The 15,113-nt window shown below is 49.1% G+C and overlaps 1 protein-coding gene across 1 annotated transcript; it reads right to left on the bottom strand.

The window, feature by feature from the left end:
- Positions 1–10,150: 10,150 nt before the first annotated feature.
- On the bottom strand, positions 10,151–12,301 carry OLIG3 (oligodendrocyte transcription factor 3). Its single transcript, XM_012745495.3, has one exon. It carries the CDS (start codon positions 12,076–12,078, stop codon positions 11,260–11,262), a length of 819 nt encoding a protein of 272 aa, XP_012600949.2. The 5' UTR covers positions 12,079–12,301; the 3' UTR covers positions 10,151–11,259.
- Between the last annotated feature and the right edge of the window lie 2,812 nt (positions 12,302–15,113).

Genomic DNA, 15,113 nt, shown 5'->3' with positions numbered 1-15,113 from the left:
GTAACTCTTTCTTCTTAATTATATGATTAAATAAAAAAGTTATTTTCCACTCCAAAAAGTGCCTAGAGGCAAAGGCCCTTATTTCAATGTACTATGGTTTTTAAACAGAAGTAAATTTATCCAGACTTTGTGGTGTTGTATTATATGGTTATGAAATCTTGTAGTTGGAAGAGAAACTATAGGTCACCATATGCAACTACCCATCCAAAACTTGACTCTCCTCTGTTTCTCATTCATTGATTTGCAAACTGTTCTTTATGTACCTACCATGTTCCAGACACTACACTGGGTGAACAGGACCATCTTGGTCCTGCCCTATGAGGTTTACATTCCAGGGGGAGAGAGACAAACAAATGGGTCCAGGTGTAGAGTGCTGTGAGGGAAGTACATCGTGCCATGGGAGCACATGGAAAGTGAACTGCCACTGGCCTGGCCTTCCCAGTGAAGGGAGAGTAAGCTGGGATGTGAAGGCCAACAAGAATAGGCTGGCCAAGGGGGAGGCATGGTGTGGGAACAAACATTCTGCACAATGGGGATCTTGTGCACACAGGCCTGGAGGTTTGGAAGATCATACTTCCATTTAGATTTGAAGCCATCTGAAAATGTTCCTTCAGCATGATTAGAAAGTTTCTTGTTGAAGAAATTTCTTATTATCTACCATAAAGACACTATACAGTAGGTACATAATGACATAAAATATATAATGTAGTAGAATATAATGAGTGAACACTGTTCTGGGGCTTTATAATTAGAGGAAAACTTGATTCTATCCCCAGAGTAACGAGGCACTAAACTGCTACAAGTCAGAATTCAGAGAGTTTGGGAATTCTTCCCATGGTTGCTAGCTCTGGGATTGAAGAAAAAGAGTGAAAAGATAAGAATACAATAGCAACTCCAAAAGGCCTACATATACACATCTCTTCTCCTACCAATGCTCCACCATCTGGGAAAAGGTGGTAAATATCTTGTAATAATATTAGCATGCAATTTTAAAAAAATTATGATTCTAGTTACTTAGACTATATTCAATTTGGAGACAAATATTACAAATATTACATGCTGAAAAAAAGTAAAAATGTATCCTCCGTGGACTCACTTGACCAGATACTAAAACATAATACTTATTCATGGTAATAACAATATACTGGTATTGGCAGAGAAACAGATTAATATACCAATGGTACAGAATAGGGAGTTCGGAAATCTATGAGTACAGGAACTTGATAGAGGATAAACATGCTACCAAAAGTCAATAAGGAAAGGACAAATTGTGTAGCAGTCAATGTTAGGGAAACTAGTATATTGATACTAGGCTGGGAAAAGATGGTTATTACACCTAAAACTTTTGATATTTAAACTATAGAAGTAACTCTTGAGAAACAAAATGAAAACGATATATAACCCGATAGAAAAATGAGCAAAGGATATTGGTTTTATACCTTAGAGGAATTCTTGAGCAGATACAAAAGGAGATATAGATAGATAGATATAGATATAAATATATAGAGATAGATGTTCACTGCAGTGTTAACAAAGGAGGGTGCTCGAGGGAAGCTCTAAGTTCCATCACTAGGGAAATGATAAGTGAAACGTGATGGATACACACTATGGAGTATTCTGCAGAAGTAAAAAATTGGGAACAAGATTAGCAAATGACGGAGTGGCTGGATCTTAAAACACAGTGCTGAGTAAAAAAAAAGTAAGAAATAAAAGAGAGTCTATACCACACCTGATATATAAGTTAAAAATAGGTACACACACAAAACAGCACTGCTTATTTTACTAGGATCCCCACACTTCATACATAGTCAACGATATATGTCAAGCACATTTGCAGCATGTCTATGTGGGAGAGGTGAATGCTACTAGACACTGGCCTTGGCCGAAGCTAATGGCAGCACGCCAAACACTCAAGAGTGTGCTCATCTCAACCCTCTGTCGGTAGACAATCCTTCACAGGTCTCTGGCTTTTCTGCACTTCTTGTGATCAGAGGCAGCGACAAGCCTTGTTCTGAACTGTCCACTCAAGGGTGTTTGTATAGAGAACAGCCCTGGAAGATGGAGATATTGTCTCCCTCTGGAGCAGGGGGCAGGTTTGTTTACTTGTATCATTTGGATAAGCAACCTTCATATCAAATTTCAAAGTAAGTTAATTATAGAAAAAGAAAAGAATCTAAATGGTCAAGTAAATATTTTAGAAAAGCATCTCACCCCGTATTGTTCCCCTGGATAAAGTGTAGGGTCTACACAGTGAGAGTCCATGGGAACCACAATTTAGAAAAGTAGCACCATCCTATCTACCTCTTCCCCTGTCCTCCTCCAGCCACTCCAGTGCTATCAGCATCAGCCACTTCAAGGACAAATTAGCATTTGGCTGAGGCTTAAATAAAATTGTTTCCAAAAAATATTAGGTATCTCCACTTTTAATATATTCCAAATTTTTTTATTATTAGTGTTGTCCTTCAAGTTGCATGTGCCTTGTAAATTTCTTGTATTGAGATCTGATATTTACTGTGAAAAATAAGTATTTTTTAGTACCTTCTACTTAAAAACATGCCTATATCAACAATGATGAAAAATTACTAGTCTTAAGTCAATGTACTCTCTGGCCCTGAAGAGATCAAATGTTTCAGTGAAAAGCCTGGCAAACACTCCACAGGATGAAAGAAATGCTGGAGAACCAAATACCTAAGGGTGAAAAATGAAAAAAGCTTGTATGTCAAAATGCCCCTTGGGAAGACACATTGATACCTGAGCACATTAATCTCTGCAGAGGAAAGAAAAGGAGACTAACACACCTCTACGTGGTCGGATAGTATCATTTCTAGGATTTTACTTTATTCAGGCTTGGGATCTAATTTATTAATAATAATATAATTTAGTAAAAATGGGAAACAAATTGTCTCCTTTGCTTCTATTTCCCCACGGACTATTTAGCAAGAGGAAATGGCTTCTAATTTTTCATGTTTGTCTCTGTAGAGCCCTGTGGGGAAGTCTGGTGTTAAGAACACCATTTCGTAGACATACAAAGATGGTCTTTAGTATTGAAAGGGACAACCCTATTTAGGCTACACAGGGCACAATGTCTGTACATCTGGCACATGAACTGGGATGAACAGTTAGCTATACAAAGAACCAAAACACAAGTCCAGTATTGCTTGGGGGTCAAGCTGAGTTTAAATGATGAGTCTCTTCTTGATTCACTAGATTTTATACTTTTCCAATGAGAGAAAAGTATATGTTTGCCACCATTCTGTATGAAGCACAATTCAATGTTAATCACCTGTGAGCTGGCCTCCCACATGTCCATGCCTTATATAGACTAGCTCATACAACACTACCTGGTGCAACCAACTGTGGCAAGGAAGGCAAAGCTTGCCTTTAATCAACACCTGACCCTTCAGGGTCACTTCCTTAAGAAGTGATTGTGGGTGTGGCAAACTGTGTGACTCCACACATGCTTCTGCTATTGCTCGATTCAGGCTAAGAACTAATTTCCAAAACAGATCATATCTACATCTTGATCACTTTCATTATACTCATCTCTATACATTCACCTTTCTGCTATATTTTAAATGGGCCTGCAAAGGCCAAATGTATACTAAATTGAAACTAGTATTTTCTCAATTAGTGTAGACCATGCTTAAGTGTGTTTTTTTCCCTTAAAGAGGAAAAAATTGAATTTTTTCAATTAACTGTCTCTGATGCCAAGTTAATTCTTCAGTTTTGTTTGGGCATCAATACAGCTGTTTAATTTTTTAATTTAAAAATATATTTAATTACATCATGTAGTTGTGACCTTACGGATGTGAAAAGATACAGAGACTAACAACCCAGACCTTCCTCCTGTATTTTGATTCCCTACTTTCTTACTATGACACTCAAAATGTGTCTTCTTAGATTCAAATCATTACTAGAGAAACAACTGGGGAAAATGAATGAACCAAAAATGTATTAAACGAAGAAATAAACTGTAATTCGTACAAAAAAAAGACTGGATAAAGGAATTACAGTCGAAGTCTTAAATTTAAAGAGAAAGAAATTCAACCCAGAAGGGAAGAAAAGTCAAACAAGCTCCTTTCTAACTTTTGTCGAAGAACCCCTGGCCTCAAGCTTTAAAGATTACCGGAAGCCCCAAAGGAGCTCCCTCTGGCCTCCTCCGAGGATCCAGCAGACCCCACAATTGTATGCTGAATCTTTGTGTTCTAGGTGGGATTATTTATCAGGGATTTGGTTTTGTCTGGGTTTTCAATGGCCCAGCCCCAGCTGTACATTTGGAGACAGACCACAGCTTCAGTCAACAGAGGGTTTGTAGCGATCCTTTCGGAAGCTTCCCTCCCCCTGCAGGGATGGAGTAATTAACGGGCCATTAAGTCACTTCTGCTTTATTGAGGGGGATACAGTGCAGGTCATTTCTTTGAAAACTTTTGTTCTTGAAGGAAATTACAGGATTGTTTTATGTTTAGAACACAGCCCGGTGAACTCTGGAGTCCAGAGGCAAGTTTCTGCAGCTTGGGGAGCAAGGGACACAAGGCAGAAAATGACTATAATCCCATTAGAAAAAGATTTCCCCCAACCTCCCCTCTCCTTTTATTTTTTTCCTTTAAAAAACCCTGTTAAAAGAAAAACGATTTGCTCATTTGCTAATAACTAATGGGAACATGAATTATGGAGATGCCCCAGACTGAAGTTTATCTCTGTGTCAATAAATCTAAAAAAAAACTGCGACGAAACTAAGTTACTGCCACCATTGCTTCTTTTTATTTTCATATTAATCAAAGGCATCTGCTCCTGTCCGCTGTAATAGAGGGAATAGGCAGTGAGTTTCTTAGCATCTGAAAAAGCTTCCGGAAGGACGTGCTTGCAGCTCTTGTGTTTTGTGCGGCCAGTGGAGTTTTTACCTTCGGACTTTGGGGACTTAGGTGACGCCCGCGAGGCTCCGAGGGCCCCAGAACCGAGGCTATTTCTTCTGCATTTGAATGTCTCACTTCTCTTTACCGTTCCCCCCTCCGCCCGACCCCTCTGATGCCGCTCACAGAGCCTGGCACATCGCAAGCACTCAGAAAACGTTTATTGCTGAAGCGGAGGAAGATTAAGAGCAATTGCAAGGGAAGTCCTGCCAAGGCTTCCTTCGCTGGGGGTGCACTAGAGCGCTATAAGTTTACACGTGTGTTCAAACGATGATGGAAATTTCCTTATCCTTTCCCCAGGTGGACGGAAGGGAGGCGAGGTGGATGGGGGCCGCTGAATAACTAGGAGGAGAAAAGAGTCTCTATCTCCCTACAATGTGCCCGCTCCCACCTCTATTTCCTCCTGTAGAATTAAGGAACCTTCTTGTGGCAGAAGTGCGTTCAGGCACCGTAGCCCTGTAGTGTGCAGAGGGGCCAAAGGGGCGGGGGTGCCTCAGTACCGAGCTCCTGGGGTTTTCCAGATCTGAGGGAGGTGAGGGGTGCTTGCGCATAAAACTGTAGCACCCCCCAATCAGGCCCCAGCTCCTGCACTCTCCGAGGTGTTGGTCGCAGACCGCGAGGGAAAGAGAGGTCCTGATCGAGTCAGGGCTGGACAGAACCCCGAAACTTTTGGGGGGCAACTATCTAAACTGCCTCACAGACGTTTGTAATCTCACAGACTCCCTCCCTGCCCCTGCCCTCCTGGGTCGACAGAAACCCAACCGCTCTGCTTCCTCCCAAACGTGGAACTAGTAGCAAAATCAAGGCTCGGCATTGAACTCCCAGATCTGCGAGCCCCTCCCTCCCCGCTCCCTGGGGCCTTGACCCCAGAGCCTCCAGGCCTCCCCGCCCCTGGCCAGCTTTCTGGGCGAGGTAAACTTTCTTTTGCGAGCACGGGACTGCGAGCGTCCTGGTGCCATGCCGGAGCCTCAGGCAGTCCCAGGGCCGGGGTTAGAAGCAAAGGCTTCGGGCGCGGTGGCTATGGCTTGGGTCGACCTGGGAGAGCTAGGCACCCCACCTCGAGGTCCCCAAAGAGGAAACGTGGCTAGGGAAGGCGCAGCCGCCGGGTCCCCAGCGCTGACCCTGACCGGATCTCTTTTGCACAGCTTACAAAGTCCGCCCGGGCAGACCGTGGGGCGCAGGGAACAGAGAAACGAGAGCGCCTGCCACTTTGGATCGAGTTTGGATTTGTTGGTTGTTACTGTTTTTGTTTTGTCCTCTTTCCCCGTTTCCATAAATGCTTAGGTATTTCAAGGCTCTCTGCAGGTGTTGGCGCAGTCGAGGTTGGGCCTCGCTTTGTGGAATCCCTCTCCAGTGCATCTTTTCTTTTGTCGTCTGCGTCCCCGCCTCTCTGTCTCCGTCCTGCGGGGCCCCGGAGCAGCTAGGAGTCGGGGTCGAGGCGCGGAGACTGACGCTTCCCACGGGACTCAGCCCCAAGCCTGGGACCCCCCCAGCCAAACTGGAGCTGCAGTCTGGCTCCCGGGTTCCCGTTCACGCAGCCGGGAGCAGGAGCAGGGCGGGAGGGCCCGGCTCCCAGTGGGTGGGCGGCGAAGCGAGGGGCGCGCGCGGGATCCCTCTCCCCTGCGCCGGGGCAGCGGCGAGCGCGCATTCCAGCTGCCCGCGGGCTCTTGCCCTCAGGCTTTCCTCACTGCACACCCTCTCCGACCCCCGCGTAGGCCGCGACCACAGGGTTCAGGGAGGGTTTTACTGAAAAGGAACATTCAAGCAAAAAATGGACTCCGCAGACAGGAGCCTTCTGAGTTTGACTCCTGTCCGCTACTTATAAGGGCACTGGGTACACGAGGGGGCCCCCGAATCTTGGCACTGACTCCTGGGCAAGTTTTCCTAGAGGCCTCTGAAGGTGCAGGCGCAGCTTCCTGTACCAGGGGCCCCTCCCTTGGTCTAGCTCTTTCGAAGGACATTTCCAGAGTTCTTTTGCAGCGCGCCTCCAGTCGCTTCCTTCCTAAACCTGAAGAGCCTGGGCCCGGCTGGGGCCGAAGTGACTAAGAGGGGCCCAAACGCCTGCTGGCCGGGCTGGGCGCCTGGCCACGACGTCGTCCCTCTTCACGGCTCCCCTGTCCTGGCTCAGGCCCTGGGCTGGTGCCGGGGAGTAACGACCCCAGGGTGGCCTTGGACCTGAACGCCCCCCTCCCCCAAGAGCTGACTCAGGAAGGGCTGACTCCCTTGGCCAGGTCGGTCAGGGAAAGGCCCCCGAGGGCTGAGGCTGAGCTCCGGTGGAGGTGGGGCGTCTTCAGAATTGTGGGGGCTCCCCAGTCTGGGCCTCAAGGCCAGACCTGGTTTCGCAGAGGTGCGGGAACGAGAGTGGCAGGGAAGTTTCAGAGCTTTCGCGTCTGGGCAAGGAGGGTTTGGAGCCCACCCTTAACTTGAGCGGTGGGAGCAGCCACCCCTGCTCCCCAGCAGCGGGCGGGAAAACGAAGAGAGTGAGCCCCAAAGTCTCTGGAAGGAACCAGGAAAGTGCAGTTAAATCTTGGCCTCTGAGCGAGGCGCTCAGGGCATCCACCGCCTCCCTGAGGGAGGAGACATTTCGGGGTTTCCGGTGAGGGCATCAGTAGAGGCACAAAACCTCGCTGGCCCCAGCAGCTGGAAAAAGAGAAGTTTGAGGGATCACAAGGCCTCCGGCTGTAGGAGCTAGGACACCTTGGGTTTGCCCAGATTAGGCCGCGTCTCCCCACCCTTTTGCAGGACGTAAGCCCAAGGCCACAGCGTCCAGGGACAGAGGGAGTGTACCTACAAACAGAGACCTGATGGGCCCAGCCAACGCCGGCCTCACTCTCCCTTTCTAAGTGTGACTTTTTTTCACCCTTAAAGTTCAGTCATCAGCAGGGGAAGGTGCCAAGAGGTTTCTAGTGTTGGCTTCTCAAGGTGTCTCCGCCCACCAGGCTGTCGCTATCCTTTTAAATATAAAGCAGTGTTTACTCTGGGATGAAAGGATCTCATTGTGGTGCTTCTAGATTAAATGAAAAACTACTTTAAACTTTGGAATTTTGGAATGACAAATTTGCAATGAAAGAAACATCCGGCCAAGAACCAATTTTCACCTTTACAAGCCACAAAATCTTGTTTCTGGCATTGATATTAATAATTCCAGAATTTAACAGGCAATACAACAAAAGTAAGTCTGCCAGTGAACTCACATCCTCAACGGATCAGTTCGTGCACCTTGGAAAGGCCCTTGCTGGAAAGGCGAGTGGTGACTGTTTCTTTCCAATAAATCCAGAAACCCCAGACGACCTAGCTCCTAAACGTCTTTCTCCCTGGGTTCCTGTCCTGTTCTTAAAGAAATCCTCTCTCCTGGTCTCCAGGTCAAAGGAGTTTTTGTAATCCCCAAAAGAGCTCAGCTCATTTAGGGGATCTCCACATTAGAGGCAGTGTCTATTTTCATTTAGATTGGAGAATTTAGGGTACAGTTCCCCAGGTTCAAGGTTCCTTTTGGCTCATGGGAGTGGACCTCGAAACTCTTTAAATTGACCACTGCAGGTAACTCCAGGAACTTTTGTCCTAGCAGCACAATCTCAAAAGCCACTGGTTCCCTAGTGTAAAGAGTGTGGCCTTATTCCTTTCCAAGCCCCAATTTAAGCCTCAGCTCCGGAGAAAGGGTGAGGCCCACCACTGGGCCAGTTGTGAGGCCGGGAGCCTTTCCCCAGAACCAGGCCTTTGGAAACAGGACTCAAAAGAAGCAAGCGCTTCAGGAGAAAGTCGTTTTCCTGATTGATGAAACTTCTCCCTCCCCTCCCCTTTCTAAATAATAAACTCCAGCAAAGGCTGGAGGGCTGCCTTGTGTTGGTTTCAAATAAATCCTCAATAGGCTCTTTCCTCACCCAGAGAAATGAATCACCCTTGGGAAACAGACGATTATTCCCCCATTTGTCTGCCCCAAACCAGTGAAAACAAGCATCCTCCACTGTAGACCCTCGCTTCAGCTTTTCTCCCTGGCTGGGGGCAGGGTGGTGGTGGTGGGAGGGTGACAAGGGATGGGGGGAGTGAGTTGGATAGCAAGGGGACCCACACAGTTGCCCTCCCAGAGAAGAGGCTGAGGAAGGGGAGGGTAAATGCTGCCTAGATGTGCTTTCTGGGCCTGGATCCTAGAAAGATGAGCCTCCCTCTCCAGAAGGGGAGCCTGGGCCTCAAACCAACTGTGAGTTAACTGTTACATCTCATTCAGAAGCAAATGGTGGGTTGGTACATTTCAATCAGGGTTCTATTTTCCTCAGAGGGAAATAGAGTCCTGTGCTGTTATCATATTTAAAGCTCAATTCCTTGCCCTCTTTAAACAAACAGACCCTCTTTTTGGATTATTATTCTTGCTTATACAAACTATTTTGAAGTGTTATGGGGCCAGGGAGTTGCTGAAGAGAGAAAAGTAATTGATTAAAATAACCCATGTTTTAGTCCACATTTATGTAGAAGGTGCCCAATGTATTCAACTAATCAGACTAGCAATCTTCTAAAGGAAAAAAGAAGAGAGAATTCCCACTAGAAATCTGCAAGATGCTGAGATTTGGGAGGTTGTTTGCCTTGCCCCAGAGCTTTCAAAGCAAAGAGCACTCCCCACCTTCTCTGCAAGGCAGGCTGCTCAAAGGGGCAGGCACAAGAGGTAAGTATTTCGTTATTTTCTAGGACCTCTCTGTTGACTTTTTAAACATAGGAGGGCTGTCCAAAAAGTATCCAGCCATGTAACCGTTCTGGTTATATTAACAATGGCTGGATGGATACTTTCTGAATAGCTCTTGTATACTGGATTTTAATTGGGAGGCAAAAGGACCATAAGGTCAATTTGAAGTGAAAAGAAGTTAACTTACTGGTTCATTCTTGTCTGTTGCCAACATAGCCAGCGCAGTCACCACCACTCCGCCTCTCATTTCCTGCCACTTTGAGTTTCCAGATTACTTTTTTGATCTCAATTGCTGAGTTTATGAGGGTCTGATTACTGCAGAGAAATAAGGAGCTCAAATAGCATAAGACTATGAAGGTGGACAATGCCCCATTTGAAGGACATTTAGCTGCAATAAGTAGCACACATTTACCCACCCTCTTTGCCTGTACATGGTCATCATGGAAAAATCTTCCCATCCGCCCACCCATCCAAATCCCTCACCCATACCCAGATACACCTTACCGCGGCCACATGTTTCCTTTCCCCCTACTCACATCTTCTAAGATTTTATAGGCAAAGGCAAAGCCAGGATTTAAAGGTTCTTTTTTATTTGAAATCTCATCCAGAAACACTGGTTATTAATAAATATATCATAGTTATCAAGAATATATAAAAAATAAAGACAGGTATTGTCTTTGAGGCCCTAACAAAATATTTCAAGCAAATGTCCAGGAAAATAAAAACGGAACCCCTCCCCAAACCACGCTAAGTTTTCAAAGCTGATAATAGAGAGGCCAACCCCGCATGCAGAATAACTGAGCAAGGGGGGTGGGGCATGCTACTAGAGGGAGCCCAAGCTTTTGCAATCGCTGGCCCCTAGGACAGCCCCAGGAGGTTTGGAATGAAGTTTGAAGGGGTGAGGGAAGAAGCTTGTGTGCGTGAGTGTGAGTCTTTGCACTCTGCCCCTTTTTCATTTCATACAACCACAGACAGATATATGGAGTACTTCGGAGAATTCACTAATATCCTTGTTACAAGGAAAACGGCACCACGGCCTGCACAACATGTTTAGACAAGATTCATTTAGAAGCGTGCATGCATTCTTTTGACCTACACTGCGTCGAAAGGAAAATCCACGTAGGTGTCATGACCTGGATCGGAATTGAGTTTCAAAACTTGGGTCTTGATATCTCTCTCTTTCTATCTCCTCTAAAAAAATTATGGCGAGGACAGAGACAATCATAATTGCATCCATCTCAAGGAAATATTTACATTTTTTTTTTTGCACAAAAGGGATGGTCGTCTTTTCCAAAGCGAGAAAACAGAGCCAGAGAAAGCCAACCCAAAAGTCTGTTCGCAAGTTTTTAACTACACCGATCCCGTCTTTATACAACAAATGCAGTTTTGACAAGAGCATATGGCAGTGAGAAATACTGGCGCTGCATGGGGAAAAGAAGCATGCATGCACAACACACGACGTCTGGTTCGATCCCCCTTCGCTACCACCTAGAAATTGGTCCTTTCCCTCCCGGGGGTCAAGTGGAGTCTGAGATCTCTCAGACAGCCTGGGAGGCCACGGGGCCCCTCGCCTGCCCTCCGGTGGACTGAGCCCTCAGCCTCCCCTTTCCCTCCCGGCCGGCCCCTTGGCCCCTCCCGCCGCTCTCCCGCATCCTGGCGGCCGGGCGGGCCTGCTGCTCACTTGAGCAAGTCCTTGGACTCTGCGGACAGCCGGGCCATGTTGGCGGTGGAGAGAGCGGACAGGTGCGGCGGCGGCGGCATCTGGCAGATGGTGCAGGGGCAGGGCAGCCCGGCCCAGTGCTGGAAGCCGCTGCCCAGCTGCAGCGCGGGCGGCGTGGAGGGCGCCTTGAGCAGCGAGTGAGGAGGCCGAATGGTGCCGATGGCCGGCAGCGAGGCGGCGGACAGGGGTGACGAGGCATTGCTGGACGAGAGCGCGCCGCCCAGGATCGGGTGCACCGGGTGCACGGCGTTGGCCGCGTGCGCCGGGTGGCCGGCCGAGTGGCCCACGGTCCCGCAGTGGAAGGCCGAGTGGTGGCCCCCGTAGATTTCACCAACCAGCCTCTTCATCTCCTCCAGGGAGCTGGTGAGCATGAGGATGTAGTTTCTGGCCAGCAGGAGAGTGGCGATCTTGGAGAGCTTGCGCACCGAGGGCCCGTGCGCGTAGGGCATGACCTCGCGCAGCCCGTCCATCGCGAGGTTCAGGTCGTGCATCCGCTTGCGCTCGCGTCCGTTGATCTTCAGCCGCAACTGCTGTAGGTCCTGCTCCGACAGCTGCTTCTTGATTTTGTACTTGCTGCTTTCTCCCGCGGCCTTGGCGCCAGCCCGAGACAGGCTTTCCCCGGGCATCTTCTGCACCATATCGCCCTGCGTGGACGAGACTGAGTTCAGACGGCTCTCCTGGTGGTGGTGGTGGCGGTGGTGGTGGTCCCTCAGGTACATCTCATCCATGTCGGGAGATGAAGCTCTGCTGGAGACAGAGCTCGAATCAGAATTCATTTTATTACAAGGGATGCGGCCCTACCGTGGGGAGGCTTTAGGCGGGAAATTAAAGAAAATCTTGAATTAAAAAAAAAATCTGCCCAGCCCAGCAACCCACTTCTCAGCAGCAAGACGTGAGAAGAAAAGCAGAGGCACTGCCTTTCCCCGCCTCTCTCCCTCCCCACTCCCCTCTCTCTGGTTAGGCTGTTTCCTGGACAGCTAGTCGGTGTGTGCTTGCACTAACCTCTCGCTGAAAAAAGAGGGGCTTTTATAGAGCTGCTGCGGAGAAAAGAGACAAAAGGAGCCCTCCTATCTATCCTGGGCTGGTTAGGATGACGTGCCATCATTCAGGGCGGTGCGCTTTGCTGTCCCATTTAGCAAGGATTCCTATTCATATTCATTGTGGGACCGCCCAGGGACACCTCTGCACTGAACCGCTAGGAGCCCCCGGGCACAAAACCCTCTGATTGACACACTCACCGCTCCAGCTCACGCCTTCCTGATTTTTTTTTAAACTTTCTTCCACCCCACCCCCCTTTCCCAATTTCCCTAACCAAATTACTCATCAGGAACCAAAGGAAGGGCAGAGAAGCGGGCCAGGCGGTTGGCGTAGGTTCCTCTGGGTTTGGAGAGAGGAATCGAAACATTCTCTCTCCTTCCTTTCATAGCTGCTCCCAAGTTTAGAGAAATGTGGGCAAAAAGAGGCCCTAAGGATAAGGTTTGAGGGACAGAGGTGCGGATGAAGGGCAGGTACTACCAGCCAGGCTAAGGGGTGGCGGTGGTGGGACTGCATTATCGAAGTTCGCTGTCTGAAGTTTTTCTTCATTAGGTCACTTTGCCCAAACACTGCCATTCTGTCGATTTTGTTTAGTGCGCCCTTCTGGGGTGGCTGTAACGGGATGTCCTTATTTGGTGATGGGGTTGCCCTTGACACTCTTGTGGGGAGAGGTCTCTTGCTTTCTTTGTCTCCTCCTTTGTTTTAAAACATGGATTACTAAAAGAATTTCAGTTTTGCACAATTCTTTAACTTCCTTGGATCTAAAACTGAGCGAAAAAATCCTAATGCTACAAGAAAAGCAGTTTGGGAAGGGGGGGTGGAAAGGAAGGGGAGTGGGGCCGGGGGCGGGGAGAGATTGCTAGGGCTTGGAAAGGTTCCTGAGAGCTCGGGAGAGACTGTTCCCGCTCCAGGCTTCCAAGACCTTGGCGCTAGCTGAGGATGGTGGGACAGTCCCCGCCCGCAGCGGTGCCGCCTCTGGCCGCTGCGTGGGAGCGCCGGGAGCATCTGTAGCTCCGCGCCAGCCGGTTGGGTCCCCGTGGATAGGGCAGCCCTACGCCGGCGGACAAGGGAAAGCGGAAGCTCAGGAAGGAATAATAAACTATACGGTGTGTGTGTGTGTGTGTGTGTGTGTGTGTGCGCGTGTGCGTGGTTAGACAACGAAAGGATCCGGAGAGCCCCTTGTGCGTGCGTGGACTCTTACGGGCCAGCGCAGAGTCGTTTCGGAAAATAAAAAGAAGGCCTGGAGTTTGGAGGCTTCCGTGGGCGCAGATCTTTCTTCCCCCTTGCTGTGTTTTTGTCCATCAAGACTTTAGCTAAGCAGCGCGATGGGCGGGAAGGCAGAAGCCTTGGGAAGCGGGAGAGCCCGAGGGGTGTCCCCCTAGGCAACCCGGACAACGCCACGCTCCGGGCTTGGAGGAACCGGAGACAGAAGCTAGCTCGTGGCTGAGTGTCTCGGTGGAAAGTGCGAAGCCGAATCCGTCCCGGAACCTCGGGCAGTCGGGGCCTCTGCGCCGCGGAGTCCTGCGAGCGCCGGGAGGAGGAGGCCCCACCTTCCACTGACACAAATCGGACGGTCAGCAGAAGGACTGTGCCCAGGCCCGCAGTTTGCACGCTCTGAGAGGCTGTGCCTCGTTGACGGATCGTGACGCTGTGAAAGCAGCCCTGGCAATACCAGCCGGAGGGGTAAACGCCACATTGGAACGAATGTTTTCTCTACGCCGAAGTTCGCTTCTCTGGAAAAGAAAGAAAATGGCCAGCGGTCCCCCGTCAAAGCCAGGACGTTAATGTTCTTGAAGACTGACAGTGGCCTCTTCTGCCACCTCCACCTCTGTGGAAGGAAAGTTTCTCGAAACGAAGCCAGGAGATTAGATTGGATACGGAAAGATCGATGTCTAAACGGCATTCCTAATATCTGAGCACAAAGAATGTTTTGTTTTGTTTTTTTAATTCACCCGACTGGCCCCATTTTAGCTGATAATGACATTCCCCGAGCAGCTTATGAAAAAAAAAAAAAAGGCTCCAGAATTTCTGCGGTCCCAGGCGGTGCACGGAAGCTAGGGGGAGCGGCTGGTCCCTAGACAGCGCTTGGCGGCTCCCAGCTGATCCAGTGGGGAGGCGGGACTGGAAGCTTCCCCGCCCTGGTGACAGCGCACAGGCCTGGCCTCGGTCCTCCAGAGCCACCTTCCCCACCCTTGGCCATCGGCGACTGTCTTTCCCCAAACGGAAAATGCTCCTGAGTTCTGATTTCGAGAAGTAGCAAAGTATAGTTAGAGCAGAAGGCTTGCAATGAAGGAGTGGAAAATCACGCCGCTGCAAAGTATTTTACCTTTTTAAAAATGTCTCAGTTTTCTCAGTGGATAACGTAAAATGAAGTTTAAAATGTACTCAAATTAGTAGAGAAGGTCGCAGGGGAGATCAGTCATCGAAATACAAGCTGAACAACTCATTTGCGGGGCTGGAAAGACAGGGGCCGGGGCTGTGGGCGTCCGAGCCAGAAGCCACTCTTGCCCAGCACCGCCCGTCCGCGCCGAGCAGGGAGGAAGCACCCGAGCCTTTGCGGGAGCAGACCAGAGCCCTCCCTCTCCCCGTCCCCGAGCGTCCTTAGCTCCAGGAACACAGCTGTGCCTGAACCCGAGATCTGCGGTGTCCAGGCCCGGACTCCGCTCCGCGACGCCCTCTGCTTTCCCAAGGGCCTCGGTGTGTGAGTGTGGGGTGGCCCAGCTCAGGGCCCGAACCCCGGGACACTTTTAGAAGTTGGTTCCCCCGTTCCCCATCC

Source organism: Microcebus murinus, chromosome 5 (assembly GCF_040939455.1).
Source record: "Microcebus murinus isolate Inina chromosome 5, M.murinus_Inina_mat1.0, whole genome shotgun sequence".
Lineage (NCBI taxonomy): Eukaryota > Metazoa > Chordata > Mammalia > Primates > Cheirogaleidae > Microcebus > Microcebus murinus.
This window is presented reverse-complemented; position numbering and strand designations above follow the sequence as displayed.

Bases quoted from the DNA above. Each gene is read 5' to 3' on its own strand.
- OLIG3 (XM_012745495.3), bottom strand. From the start codon at position 12,078: ATGAATTCTGATTCGAGCTCTGTCTCCAGCAGAGCTTCATCTCCCGAC.